The sequence below is a fragment of the Aythya fuligula genome, chromosome 18, assembly GCF_009819795.1.
Source record: "Aythya fuligula isolate bAytFul2 chromosome 18, bAytFul2.pri, whole genome shotgun sequence".
NCBI lineage: Eukaryota > Metazoa > Chordata > Aves > Anseriformes > Anatidae > Aythya > Aythya fuligula.
Genome location: NC_045576.1, coordinates 4,014,434 through 4,028,373, shown reverse-complemented (window position 1 = coordinate 4,028,373; position 13,940 = coordinate 4,014,434). Strand labels below are relative to the sequence as shown.

Genomic DNA, 13,940 nt, shown 5'->3' with positions numbered 1-13,940 from the left:
TAGGCTCCAGGAAGCAGGCAGGTTGTGCTCTCATCCAGAAAGTGAAGCCCAGGAAAAGCTTCTACATGCACAGACACACAAACCCCTGCCCATAATTTTTAATCAGCTTCTCTGTTTCAGCTCCTTTCCTCACACAGGGCATTGTATTATGGCCCTCCCCACTCTCCCCCTTTCCTACAAGGTCTTGGCCCCTTATTCCCACTGGCACTTGCCCAGAGGAAGGTCACAAACCTGAAGGATTTCAAGGACACACTGAATGTCATTCTGGTTCTTGAGTTTTGGCTGATCTCCCATGAACCGCATCAGAGCTGCAAAGCAAAGGACAGTATTTAGGTCTAAGCAGAGGTGATCCTGCCATGCGGCAGGCAGTAGACTAGACAATGTCCTGAAGGCCTTTCTGCTCCACAGGCTTCAGTAGGCATGCACTGGACAAGTGTTCTGGGTGTGGCATCAACCCAGGCAGTGTGTGTTCTTGGACACTTTGCAAAAGGCAAAGTGCATTTTGCTGGATGCTTTCAGCAAGGACAAAGGTGGCTGTTAACAGCAGAAGAGTCTAAGGAGCTCTTTCCTCTGTTTTCCCTCTCTGGTGCCCACGTGTGGCCAACCAAGAGCATCCCAATCAACCGTGCCCCATTCTGTCCTAAGGAATACTTACTTAGGAAGTTTTTCGTAGCAAGTTCGTTCAGTTCAATATCAGAGTACTGGAGCAAAGACGCCTGGATTGGGACCTGCAGGGCCCAAACACAAGGGTGAGCTGGGGAGGCAGATCAGCACTGAGCTGTGCTGCAGGCTTCACAGAAGACAACAGCTCCTAATATCTTGAAGGCAGCATTGAGGAGTAGGGGTCACCTATATTTCTGCATTGACTGGAGCCAAAAATCTGCCCTCTGCTCTTTGCCATGTGGGGACAAAGCTAGAGGTGATGCTGGAGCTGGGATTCTGGCTGTAACAGGGAAAAACTGGGCTCACCTTGGTGTGGTGGACAAGGTCAGCTATACTCTTCTTTTCAGCAGGCATCCCCTTCGATCCCAACCTAGCCAGAGCAGAAGGAACATAAACCAATCCAAGAAATATCCCCCAGAAATGGCTTGGTGTGGCTCAGGCTACACAGGTCTTGTGCATGCCTGCTCAGGAAGGAACAACAGCCTACTCACATGGACTGAGCCTCTCGGAAGTGGGCTGCAGCAAAATCCATCATGGTGTAATGATCACCAGCAGGGACTGACATGAGGCTGCTGTTATCTGATATCAGGCTGGGAACAGAGCCCTGCAGGGACAGACACCAGACTCACCCTGAAAGGTCAGCTGAGGAACTGCAGCGTGCATTCTCCTTGTCTGCAAGACCTGGAAATGTCTCATCTGTGTGTGGTGCCTCTGCTACCACTATGATAGTATTTGAGTGCCTCTGTCTCCAAGGATTAAGCAGTCATCATCTTCCCCCCAACTCTGGAGGTCAGACACTACACCAGGGCCATGGACCTATCCTGGCAGGTCCCAGAGAACACAGCCATAACCCCGAGCAGTTCCCCAAAGTCAACTCACCTCCCTGCTCGTGTTCCTGCCCTCTGAAGCTTTCATGCTCTTCCGCAGCCCTCCAGCTCTGTCCATGCTGGTGCTGAGGTAATCAGGGGCTGCAGCCAACTGTACCAGGTCGGTGGGGAAAATACCAGAGCGGCCACCAGTGGAGCCAAACTGCCAGCCTGCAGAAATAGGGGAGAAGAGGAGTCAGGAACCATGGCAGCTACATAGAGAAACAAGCAGTGAGGCACCCATCTGACAAAGGAGAGCATCAGTCTCTGACCAGGCTTTCCTGCATCCTGAGTTAACATACCCAATTTGTGTGTGGCAATTTTATTATTATTAATGAAAATTTGGGTCACAGTCAGAGAACTGGAGAGCTGAAGGCTGGCAAGGCCAGCCCTTAACAGTCTGCTTTCCTCTGGTTTAGTCAACAGCAGCATGTAGGGCTTCTGGGCACCATGGGTCCAGTGGGCCCTTAAACTCAGTCCCAACCTTTCCTGTTGATCCCAATAAACTCCCTCACCTGGCTCCAGGCCTTGCATGGGCAGTAGCTGGATGAGGTCACCCTTCTTGAAGCTAAGGAGGCTCTTATCATCCGTGACATAGCTGCGCAGAGCAACGACGTAGTTGGTATCCTGGGAAAAAAAGCAATGGGGAGGTCAAATCTTGTCCCCAAAACATGAGAGACCCAGAACATGTCACCCCATGGACCCTGTCAGGTTCATGTAGGAAAATGCTTCAGTTCTGTGCTGCAGTACAGCCACTCCCCCACCTGTCTCAGCTCCTGCATGAAGGTTTCCACCATGGCCTTGATGCACGGAGCTTTCTGAGAGTGCAGAAAGAGCTGTTCTGTCTTCAGAGAGAACTCCAGGGCATTGCTGCCCTTCAGCTCCACTGACAGCACATCTGCAAAGCTGAGAAAACAGCCAGCATGCTCAGACTGCTTCTGCCAGAGCTATGGGGTGCAGAGCACAGGGATGGGAGTTCTGCAACTTGACATCACAACTTGACATCCTGCAACTACCACCCATGTTCTTCTGCTGACCTGTAGCTGCAAAGGATCTTCAGGTGCTCAGGAGTATAGCCAGATGCTTTCACTATTTTCAGCAGCCGCAGGCCTCGGTGAGAAACACCCAGGATCTGGACATCACTTCCATTTTCACCCTGCAAGAGAAGTGCAGCAGAGTGCAACAAAGGCTCCTTCCCATGTGGACAGGATGCAGGAGGGGAAGATGCTACCACATGCACCACGAAGGAGGCCCTGGGCTAACAGAGGTGTCAAACCCAGCAACATTTTCACAATAGTTTGGAAAACAGAGACCTCAATAAAGGAGACAGAGGAGCAGGACTCTGAGGATGCAGAAAGGCAAATGGGAGAACCTGGGGGACAGGAACACCACTGGCAGCAGCCAAGCAGGTAGCCTGGACAGAGAAATTATTAGGAAGGACATCAGAATGATGCAAATATGTAAGCAAGGAATAAGAGGAGAAAGGTACAGAAAGCACAGAAGACTGAGTGATGTGTGGCCAGGTAAGGGAGAGAAAGCCAGGACAGAAAGATCCCAGGTGAACCAGAGCTACACAACTACAGTAAACGTAGGGTATGTTGAGAAGATTAATACTCACGTGAACTGGGAAAAGGCGGGAGAAATAGTTAGCCCAGTTGTCCCGAGCAGCCAGTACAATCCTCTTCTTTATCCCATCCTCCTGAATGGACTGGACATCATTGCCAACTCGAAATTCCGCTAGCAGGGATACAAAGCAGATACTTTCTCAGCAAGACAAACACGGCAAAGTCTCCCTCTGCCCAGGGAGATTTATTGCCACCATTCCCACTCAGTGATTACAGAACAGCCATTAGCATGCAGAGGCGAAAGGATACCACAATGGGAAGAACCAAAATAACTTGCACGTGCCAGTGTGCTACTAGGTTTTTCTCCTCCTCTCCATTAGGCTCCTGTCAAAGGAGAGATCTGGATTTTGAGACAACTCAAAATCCAATACTTAAGCTTCAGTTTCCTCTCCCCACAAGGCATGTATCGTAATTAAGTTTTTGTGGCTCAGGGAAATTTCAGAACCATGTTCTGGCCATTTGGAACAGGCAACCATGGCACTACACACAGCAAACACAAATATGTTTTTTTGCTGCAAGTGACAATTCTCCTCTGCCCTAAAGTCCTGACTGAAAGGCCATGGAGGTTTGTTTCTTGTTTGAAACTAAATGCTGGGATGGGCACAAGGAGGAGGGGAGGATGGGGCTGTTAATTACTCAGCAGGTCTTTCATCTTGCGCTTCTCCTCTCTGGAGATCCGAAGGCAGGAGTTAGAGAAGGTGTCACGCATGATCTGCAGAAGAAGGAAACAGAGAGGCTTCCATGAGAGGCTGAGTGTGTTGAGGCTGTTAAAAAATGAGTTCAAGAGAAGAGCAGGGGCTTGACTAGATGAACCTAGAGAAGGGACTGAGACCTCTAGCGATGCAGAAGTGAAGGCAGTTCATGCAATGTAATCATGGAGTACTTTGTCTCCATGGTGAGATATAGCAGTCCCTGAGTCATACAGCAGTACATACCTGTTCACACAGCAAGTTCAGACAATAAGGGTGACTGAAGTTTTCTTTGGGGTAAAACACCTGCAAGAGGAGGATAAATACAAAACTGAGATTACATATGTTTACAGATGTTGCACAAGTTGTTGCATCCCTTCCCAGGGATGTTGTATAATCCATGTGTCCTACTGCCAGAGAGGAGTGAATCAACCTCCAAGACTAGGCAGGGATGAGAGACGGCAAATAGGAACAAAAGAACCAAATGTGAACAGGAGTGAAGGATCAAAAATAAAGTGGTGAGACCATGGGATGAGCTTTGGACACTTTGGTGCACTTGATTCTAAACACATTTGTACTATTTACACAGAAAAGCACCAGGTAACAACGTATTTATTTGTAGATCTCTCACTGCTTTACAGGGGAAGGGAAGGACAGATAGGAAAACTGAGATGCATGAGTCAGCAAGGCAAAGTAGGACCTGGATTCCTTGACTATCAGATGGGCACGTAACTCCCTTCTCCTGCGTCATATGATGTCCTCTCTGAACTGCCTTAGTGTTCTTACATCACACTGGTTGCATGTGACAAAAAGCAATTTTAACCTAACGTGGGACCACTTCTCTTCCCCTACAGCCAGCCCTCAGCTAATCAGCTGTACCTCTTTGCGCAGAAAGATTTTCCAGGCAGGGTTGACATAGGAAAAGCTGACACTGGCAGTTAATTTATACAGCTGGGTCTTGATACCATCATCTTCTATTGAAGAGCCTGGGTGAGAAGAAAGAGCAGTGAAGATGGGCTTTGGTGATTACAGGGTCACCTGTCAGAGACTTACCAAGAGAAAGGGTACGGTACCATGTGCCTGACTGAAGATTATTACAAGCAACCCTCCTGAAGGACAGTGATCAGCTAACATGAATGCATGCACAGAAGCCATCATGTGACAGCATGTATATTTACTGTATTAGCCACAAAGTTCGGTGCTTATAATAAAACCACTCCAGAAACAGGGAGCACACAGTGTCCCAGGCAAACTAGTGCCCCTGGTCTTAAGCTCAAAGACACAGTTTCACTCTATGTCATTATAAAAAGGCTATTAAAAGGATTCAAAAGGACATAAAAGCTCTTTCCTGAGCTTGTGGACTGCAAGTTTCTAGCACAATGCATCCAGTACTTGCACTGGATTTTCTCTCTGCAGGAGATCTATTAAAGATAGGCTCAGTTGGTAGGCAACCATTCAAAGGTATTGCTCTACGAGGTAGGAATGTCTTCATTTATGCAGTCACAACTTTTGAAACTTCAGAGTTAACAGACAATCAGAAATGCAAAATATCCCACAGTTCAGCTGTTTCTATATCCCTATTCAAAGGAATGCAGGAAATTTTCAGGCTAATCCAGTTACCAAGATTTGCTTTCACAGAACTTCCTAAAGATCCATCTTTTAAAACAAAGAGGGCGGGAACACGAGGAAATTCTTTTATAACAGGGAAGCTACTGTGGGATGGAGTCCTACAGTAATGTGCTTGGGCAGACTGTTTCTGCACATTATAAAATGTGATGCTGATGAGTGTTTTAGATAGCTTGAAACACATTGGTACATGCATCCAAAACAGTTGCCAAAGTATTACATGAATTGCTGCTCCAGGCTCCCACTGAAACTCAGAGGCCAAACCTAGGGCTGAATAACACTTCCAAACTACTGCTGGAAAGAATTAGCTATGCCATTTTTCAAGTGGGCAGTATCCAAACAGCTTCCTTATGCATCCAGTGTCTCAGCTATCCCGTTCTTCCACAAAAAACATTCCCTCATTCCTCAGCCTATCTTTAAGGACCCTCCAGAGGCTCTAGAATGTAAAATACCTGCCTTCCCATTCCTCCCTCGTCTAAAGTCCATCCACTGGATTGCAGCTGTAACAGGGTAGCTATGCTTCAAGTAGGCAATAAAACATGTTGTGGACTGGACCTTGACAGAGCTGTAGCCCAAAGGTCCTTTCTTTATTTAGCTCCATTTTTCAGAGGGACCCAGCCCTTCCTTCGTCATTTGCACCTGACATCCTGCACTGGAAAGAGAGAGCTGGGAAGCACCATGCTGAGTGCTGGGCCAGACTCAAACTGCAGTGACAGTCTGTCTGATTTCACACAGACTGCTCGGTCTTTGGCCAGCTGGCAAATGCCAGATCATGTGCTGTGACTGTCCCAGGCTGCTAGGCTGAATCTGCCCCATTATCTTCTATCAAATCCCGCTTGTGAGAAGTCAACACTCACCCTTCGCTGTGAATTCCTGTGAGTCTTGGTTCCCAGGCAGGAGAGATGGGGGCAAAGGTGGGGGAACAGGGGGAGAAAGAGGGGTCTGGGAATCTGGTGGGGTACTTGGTGGCTGGCTGAAGATGGACAGGAGAGGCAACTGTTTCTCCTTGATAGAGCTAGAAGCTGAACCTGGCTTGGGCTTGGGAGGTGGAGGTGGCCCTTTGGGACTCTTCTCTTGCGGTACAGGGGGAGGCTGCAAGACAGCAAAACCATTCGATACAGTCATTCTCTGCATCACTACACGCTGACTGACACGGCTGTTAGAAATAACACCCAGGGCAGCAGCCCAGCCCTGGGAGCAACATCTGTTTGAGCAGAAACACCAGAAGCTTTAAATCAGCATACGATCTACAAACAAATGAAGATTAAGCAAACCCAGGTGCAGAGAAACAATATTTGAGATTGGACCTTATGGTTGGGAAAAGGAGAAAAAGGCGTTAATAGGCCAAGACATCAAGAACTTGGGGCCAAATGCGAGGAACATGAATAGTTGTCTCTCAGTTGCTTGCTTCCAAATCAGTCCTAAACATAAGTCCTAAACTTGCAGCAGCAGAGCCCTTTCTCCAGGACCTCAAGAGACTTTACAGACTTAGGAGATGCAACACTGTGATATGATTTCACAGCTATCTATTTACACTACAAGAAATCACCTGGCTGCTAGTGCACTATCAGATAGCTCCCAGCTGGGGATTGGATACACAGACCCTCTCTGCTGAAGTGACCAGAGAGAAAAGCACTCACTGATTTGGGAGAATTGGGATTCACCATCCCTAGCTTGGCCAGAGCCTCATCTTTGGGGTCATTCCTCTTCATAAATGGCTTGGACACTCTCCTGCAAGACAAAGGGGGAACAGAGGTGTTAGGGCTGCAGCAGGGCTGTGGCCACATATGGAGCCATGTAGCAGCGCTGGGATACAGTCCCCTTCAGCTCTCTCCTGCCACGTGGGTGGCTCCCACCCTCTCACCTGACGGGCTCGATGGGCTGGGGCTCGGGGGCAGGCCTGCTCTGGTACATTTTGATGATGTTGCGGATCTCTCGGCTGGGTTCAGGTCGTGACGCAGGGCCCGAAGGTTTCACTACTGGTGGCTCCTTCTTTGCTTTTGGTGTCTGCTTTTTTGGCTTTGGCTCAGGAGGTGGCAAAGGGGGAGCAGGAGCTATTGGGAGTAACAGCTTTAAACACCAAGCCAATAAAAGCACAGGAGAAATCCTTTTATCTCATTTGATTCTCCCTCTCTTTCACTCCTTGGCTGACCAGGTATGGCCTTCTCCCACCCTGCTTTAGGATCCCATTTCCCAAAGCCCAGGCCCTTCTCTCCCCTCTGCTGTTGAGACTCCCAGGAGAGACAGATCTTTTCTTCTTCTGGCTACATCCTGAGCTGATGCTCATTCCTGGAGAGCTCTTGCTTATCAGTCTGCCTGGGTCTCCACTGCACGTCATCTTACCTGGCTCTGGTTTAGGGCTGGGCTTCTCTTCCGTATTCTTCTTCTCCTCCTCTTCCTTCTCCTCGTGCTTTGGCTGAGGATTTGCTGGAGGGGTCCAGATTTTGGAAGGTGGCCTGACTTTCTTCACTAGGATCTTTTGCTCTCCTACATTGGAAGAGGGACCTGAGCTAGTTAAACTTAGCCAAAAATTAGCATTAATGGTACAGTTTCCACTCTTGCATCAGTCAGCATAAGCTGGTGCTTTCTAGAGGCAAAGGAGAGCATGGCAGTCAGAAGCCCAAAGATTTCTAGAAAGTTGGCAACACAACACCCCATGATCTTAACTGTAGCCAGCTGAGCAGGCACATACACTGTGTGCTACACAGAGTACCAGAACTCCTGAAGGGATTAGTTGGGTTCCATATAGAGAGACAAGAACCCAGCTGTTACGCCAAGGAAGCTGCAGAACAAGGTGTTACAAATCAAACTCCCAAAGTGGTCAATACTCACCCATCTTCTGAAAATATGCTCGCTTCTGCTGGAAAGTTTCACGAGGATTGTCATCATCTTCACTGTCAGAGAACTGGTCTTCTGCGTCGTCATCAACCTGCAGACAGTTCACAATATGGTCAGTTAGTACTAGCCAGCAAATACCTCTGTTGTGCCTTTGAATTCAGAGATGATCTTCTGTGGGTGGGTTTGGACTCTGATCCAGAACTTCTCCCAGTCTCAGAGTGTTCTAAGAGATCAGTCTCTGACCAAAGGAATCATCAACCCAGTCCAGAGAAAGAGGAGTATGATATAGCTCCAAGACAGCTTGCTGAGACACAAAGAATTCAGAGCCATGAAGTTTCCTATACACCATGAAATTCAGATCAGCTGGGAATAAATTGGCAACACCGCAGCCAAACCACAGACCTTAATGTCACTATTTTTGACCCTGTGTCTTAAAGACTGAGCAAGTGAAGCTTGAAAGGCCTGTGTCATAAGTAAATACAGCTCTCAGCCCTCCTCTCTGTCAAGCCATTGCCGGACTTGAAGGGAAGTACAACAAATGCAAAGCATGACATTCAAACCCAATTCACAACCACTGTTTGTTTCTCATACCACTTCTGCCTGAGCTGGTGGTTCTGGAGCCTTTGGTGGTGGTGGTGGTGGTGGTGGTGGTGTAGCACTCTGGCTGCTGGGAGATGACTTGGGTTTGGGGAGAGTGTCTGGGGCCTGGGCTCGTGGTGGACTTGAGCTTCTTGGCCTCGAGCTCTCATGAGACTGTTGCCGCCGCTGCTGTTGCTGCTGCTGTTGCTGCTGCTGTTGCTGAGAAAGGGTCATGGCTTGAAGGGTCATCTGCTGGGCCTGGAAGAAGGAATTTTTTACTCACCCTATGGTGTCTCAGTGTCCTCATGTACACAATCAGGCAAAAAGGGTTATTTCCAGGTTTGCAGTCTTATTTAACCCTGACTTTATATACCTAACCCCAGCACATAAGCTCAGAGCCTAACAGAGCAGGCCTAAGGCAGAAGGGGAGCATGGTAGGCTCCTCACAGCACATACCCCCGTGCATTCTCCTTCCCCCATTCTGGGACCTCTCCAACCAGTCCCTTCTACTCACCATGAGCATGGCTTGTTGGTTGATAAAGGCTTGCTGTTGTGCTGCTAACTGATTGGGATCTACAGCTGGCATCACAGGCTGGGGCACAACCATGGCTGCAGAAGACACATACAACACCCTCAGGCAATCATTCCCCACGCTGCCTGAGCAGCAGCCCAGAGCTGAGAGCTCACTGTGCATTCAGCCTGATATTCCGATGCTCAGGCTCCGTTAGGATGCCCACCCTTTCATCCCCTTTCCCTGTACAGTTACTGAAGCTCTGAGTTATTACCTGGCATAGGTGCAATCCCACCTGCCCCTGGCATCATGGGCATGGCAGCTGGCATCCCCATCATCGAAGGCATGGGCTGGTAAGCTGGTGTTTGCATCATTCCGGGGAAGCCTAGAGGCAAAAGGCCACACGTACAGGACTTTCAGGGAATCACAGATCAGGAAGATCAGTCCCACAGAACACGTCACATAGGCTGCGTACTTCTGGTTCTCTTGGCATGCACCAACCACAGGGACATGCAAATGCTTTCTCTCTTTATACACAGCAGGATACACCACAAAAGTCAGGTGGACAGAGGAAACCAAAGAGAAATGTGTGGCCTGCTAGACTTAGCAGGATGCAGACCCTGCTACTGCAGTCTTGCTTAGGACACCACGTTCTTCCTGACTACCTTATGCCTGTGTATGATTACAGAGAAGGGTTTCTCTTGAAAGATGGGCAAAAATCTCTGGGACTGCCAAATCCATGTGGGTCTCTTTGCAGCAAGTAGCTGCCAAGTATGCAGAGCTCCTGAAACCATCCCAAAGCCTCAGCTATCACTGAGATAGTGTCTCATTAAAGGGGGCTTACCAGAGAGTCGAACATTTGCGTGTTTCAGAGCCCTGACAAGGACTTTCACTGAGACAGTTTCACAAAATTGAATGTATTTAATAAGGTGACAGACATGGCAGATTTGGAATTGCCACTGACAAACACACTTACTGCAATAGCACTAATATACAATAACAGCGCTAATAAAACGCTATCCCCAGTATTCCTTGCCAAAGGGTGAAGAGCTTACCAAGAAAGCATCCCTGTATTGGTGGAGAAGGAGCACAGCCCACTAACTGCCTCCTTCCAGGTTTCCAACTCCTTCTTACTCTCCTCTCCACCCTCTGCTCTTTTTTCCTCTTTTTTTTTTTTTATTTTTCTCTTAACACTAACTTTTAATACTAACTCCTAATACTCTTTTATATGCTGACCTTATCTGTTCCTCCCTGGGGTGACATTTAGCATGATTTTGGTGAAGAGTCAAGTACTACAATCCAGGTTGGTGCTTATCAGTGACACTAACAAGTCTGACTGTTCGCCACAGATAGCCTGGGATCCCCACCCTGCTGAGAATAGCCAAGTCTTGGGCTCCGTACAGATAAAGAAAAGTAAGGAAACCAAACACATAAACCAGAACCTCTACAGAGTTCAGACTTACTAACCCATGGAATAGCTAGAGATGATGGGAAATTCTGAAAAGAAGCAATTAAAAAAAATCAAAATGAAAACCCTTCCTTTGAAAAAGGCAGCAATTATTTTGGGAAAGCACAAGGTGAATAGAAAGTGAATACACAACTTGTGAGTGCTGTACACTAGGGAGGAGATGGCCTGGGTCAGAAGCAAGCTATCTACTGCCTTGACCCCTAGACCAACTTGGGGGAGAAATTAAAAGCAGAACAAAGGTGATAACTTTACCTAGCACCTTCCCCAAAGCATCTGTCTCCCAGCACCTGGGAACAAGTGCAACTTCTGATGACTTAGGCTAAAGTCAAATGCTCTTTGTGAATCAGCTGAGCCCAGAAAGCAATTAGCATTTGAGGGGCTCCTTGGCTTTTGCTCATTGAAGCTTATGAACCACTGCAGTTGTTTTCAGCTGTCTACATCCCCTTACAGACCTGTAGAAGGAAACATTCCTCTCTGTGTGGGTCCAATCTTCCCACCTCCCTTCATGCGTCCAGTCAGACTCTCCCTGTTCTCCAAATCCTGCATCAAGAAAAAACAGCTTTATCTGAGCTCAGGCAGATGGACTTCACAGTGGGATAGCCATCCAAAGGCATCTCTGAGCAAAAGCAGAGTGAATAGACAGGGGTACACTTGAAGGAGTCACAGGGAGAGAAGAGCTGCAAAGAAGAAGTCAGGGGGAACATCAAAGGACTTACTGGAACTCTAGGGCCTTGATGAAGTACAGTGCTGAAGAGGTCATCCACATAGTGATCCAAGCCTACGGGTTCCCCCCGGCCATCTCTGAATCTTGAATCTACAAGTGGAGTGGAGTCAGGTTATAAGGCAGGTAAGGAACATGCCCATCTCCAGACCCTAATAGACAGTCATATTTTGGAGCGGAGCCCTCCTTTGTTCTACATCAAGACGAGTCTCCCCTCTGCTCTGATGTCCTGGCTGGGGCACATCTTATCAGTGCTGTTCACAGTCCCGAGCAAGAGCTCACCTCGATGGGCATTGCTGAACTCTGGAGGCAGGCTTGGTGGTGGAAAGGTAGGGGCCTGGATACCTGGAGCAGGGGGAATCCTGTTGAAGGGAAAAGATAAGATAAGGAAAGCACAGCATGATGAGACAGAGATAGGACACTGGATGACAGGGACAGACGCTTTGGGGCAGGAGGACAAGGTGACTCACGGATCCATGGCAGAGTTCAGGAAGAAGTTTCTGTCCCTTTCAGGTGTGATTGGGTATCCACCTGAAGACTGAGAGGGGCTGCTGGGGTTGCTGACATCTTCCATCTCTCCGATGAGGTCCAGCACAAAGTCACAGCCCAGCAAGTCCTGCCACATGTTGCCAGTAAACATGGAGATAGACCAGCCTCGAGACTTCTTATCACAGCCCCTGGTAACAGGGAAAAGAAAGAGAAAAAAAAGATGTCAGGATACACAGGAGGAAAGAGAAGAAGGAAAACACTGCATTCAGTTTTGTCCTGCCTTGTCTGTCCTGGCATCTTAAGTCCTTAAGCTTTACGGTGTGAATCAATGATTAAGTGCCCAGGGTCAGGAAAATATATGAATCAGTATTTGTCTTTTTTTTTTTTCTTTTAATCTTTTCTCTGAAGCTGCTCTGACGGATCACACCACTGATTTGTGTGTACCTAAAGAGGCCCACAGTTCATGTACACAGATGGAAGGGGATAGGGAAAGACCATGAGCTGGAGTGGGTAAGGAGTGGCTATTCCACATCTGACTATATAAAATTCCAGGCTGCAGCCCCAATTGATCTTAACTCGAAAACCAGCGATAGCCTCTTGCACATCCCCAGATCTCTTATCCTCTGGCAGTACCTTGCACTTAGGAGACAGCCTGCAAACTGCTCTCCGGTCATCCAGGACTCCACCTCAGCTGAGAACTTCTCCTCTAGCACATAAAACAAAGAGTCAGTACACACAGCCTCCCGGCAAGACCCAAAACACCACCAAAGCTCTGCCGGGCACAGGCAGAGCCCAGCTGGAAAGCCCAGCTGGATGGCACATCTCAAAGCACTTTCAGACTGACAGCTGAAAGTCCTTGCAGTGTCCTGGTTCGTTTGGGCCCCCACCCCACTGACCAAGGTGCCAGAGCACGGATGATCTGCATCTGATTCACACAGGTTCTATGCACTCATGGGGCAGCATAAGCCAATATTTGAGAAGGAAGAAAGGTTCAGAAAGTCACTGTGACAAAGGCAGTACCATGGTTTGCATGAGCTATGCAGTAATGGGTAACAGGAAAACTAAACAGAGAAATGCAGAACCAGGACAGCCCTCTGTTGAAATGGGCCCAAACCCAGAAGAATCTTATCCTTCAGCCTGAGTAGCAGGTCTGAGCTCATCAGAATCAGACTTTGGAGTTTGGGCTCTGGATTCAGATGCTTCTATCCCCCACTGTTGCACCAGCCAGAAGCAGTCAGTCTGATCACTCTCCACTAAGCTGCGGGAAGCATCCTCTGAATGCTGGTTTTTGCACTGGAAAAGTCCTTAGGGACTAGAAGCACGAGTTACCATTAAAGGTATGAACATCCAGCACCATTTTCCCTTTCCTCTGGTTCGCAGTCCACTCCAGCTGAGTGGGAGGGTAGACTCGGGAGAATGCAGAGTCTGTGTGCTGTGCTGCTGTCAAGATCTTACGCTGGCAAACAGCATTGAAGCCATCCATGCCATGATCTGACACAAATCTAGGAAAAGAAAACTGCCTTTAGCATGTTGCTCATTTTTCTTAATCTTAATGAAAGTGTAGCTAGCTCTTTCTCCTCCTTACTTCAGCAACGGCTTCTCCAGTGCTGGTGAAGGGGCAAAGGAGCTCAGTAAAGTCGCCATCAGGACCCAGGCTCGCTGGCTGTGCTCCACATCTGGGTTCTTCCATGTCTGGGTGACCACTTGACTGAAGATTTCATTGCGCAGAGCCACGTTATCCAAACCTTTCCTAGCAATGTAGTTGCCCAGAACTACTTCCTGCCAGCCGTCAAGATTCTGGTCACCAATGAACCGTAAAATCTAGAAGCATTCAGGGAGAAAGAGAGCGCTTTAACTGCAACCTT

The 13,940-nt window shown here is 48.2% G+C and overlaps 1 protein-coding gene across 1 annotated transcript in view; it reads right to left on the bottom strand.

Moving 5' to 3' along the window:
• Positions 1-13,940, bottom strand: part of MYO15B (myosin XVB) — a 43,693-nt gene that overhangs the window by 6,065 nt on the left and 23,688 nt on the right. Inside the window, exons 28-54 of the mRNA XM_032199912.1 lie at positions 13,661-13,896; positions 13,405-13,577; positions 12,709-12,781; positions 12,057-12,263; positions 11,869-11,948; positions 11,582-11,679; positions 11,318-11,405; positions 9,672-9,782; positions 9,401-9,495; positions 8,899-9,144; positions 8,302-8,398; positions 7,813-7,956; positions 7,334-7,523; positions 7,110-7,197; positions 6,327-6,561; positions 4,723-4,829; positions 4,090-4,149; positions 3,791-3,866; positions 3,148-3,266; positions 2,567-2,685; positions 2,294-2,435; positions 2,045-2,156; positions 1,543-1,700; positions 1,155-1,267; positions 970-1,033; positions 656-728; positions 232-308 (exon numbers count right to left, since the gene is read on the bottom strand). Of these exons, the coding sequence (XP_032055803.1) occupies positions 232-308; positions 656-728; positions 970-1,033; positions 1,155-1,267; positions 1,543-1,700; positions 2,045-2,156; positions 2,294-2,435; positions 2,567-2,685; positions 3,148-3,266; positions 3,791-3,866; positions 4,090-4,149; positions 4,723-4,829; positions 6,327-6,561; positions 7,110-7,197; positions 7,334-7,523; positions 7,813-7,956; positions 8,302-8,398; positions 8,899-9,144; positions 9,401-9,495; positions 9,672-9,782; positions 11,318-11,405; positions 11,582-11,679; positions 11,869-11,948; positions 12,057-12,263; positions 12,709-12,781; positions 13,405-13,577; positions 13,661-13,896 (3,381 nt within the window). The remainder of the gene's footprint in view (positions 1-231; positions 309-655; positions 729-969; positions 1,034-1,154; positions 1,268-1,542; positions 1,701-2,044; positions 2,157-2,293; positions 2,436-2,566; positions 2,686-3,147; positions 3,267-3,790; positions 3,867-4,089; positions 4,150-4,722; positions 4,830-6,326; positions 6,562-7,109; positions 7,198-7,333; positions 7,524-7,812; positions 7,957-8,301; positions 8,399-8,898; positions 9,145-9,400; positions 9,496-9,671; positions 9,783-11,317; positions 11,406-11,581; positions 11,680-11,868; positions 11,949-12,056; positions 12,264-12,708; positions 12,782-13,404; positions 13,578-13,660; positions 13,897-13,940) is intronic.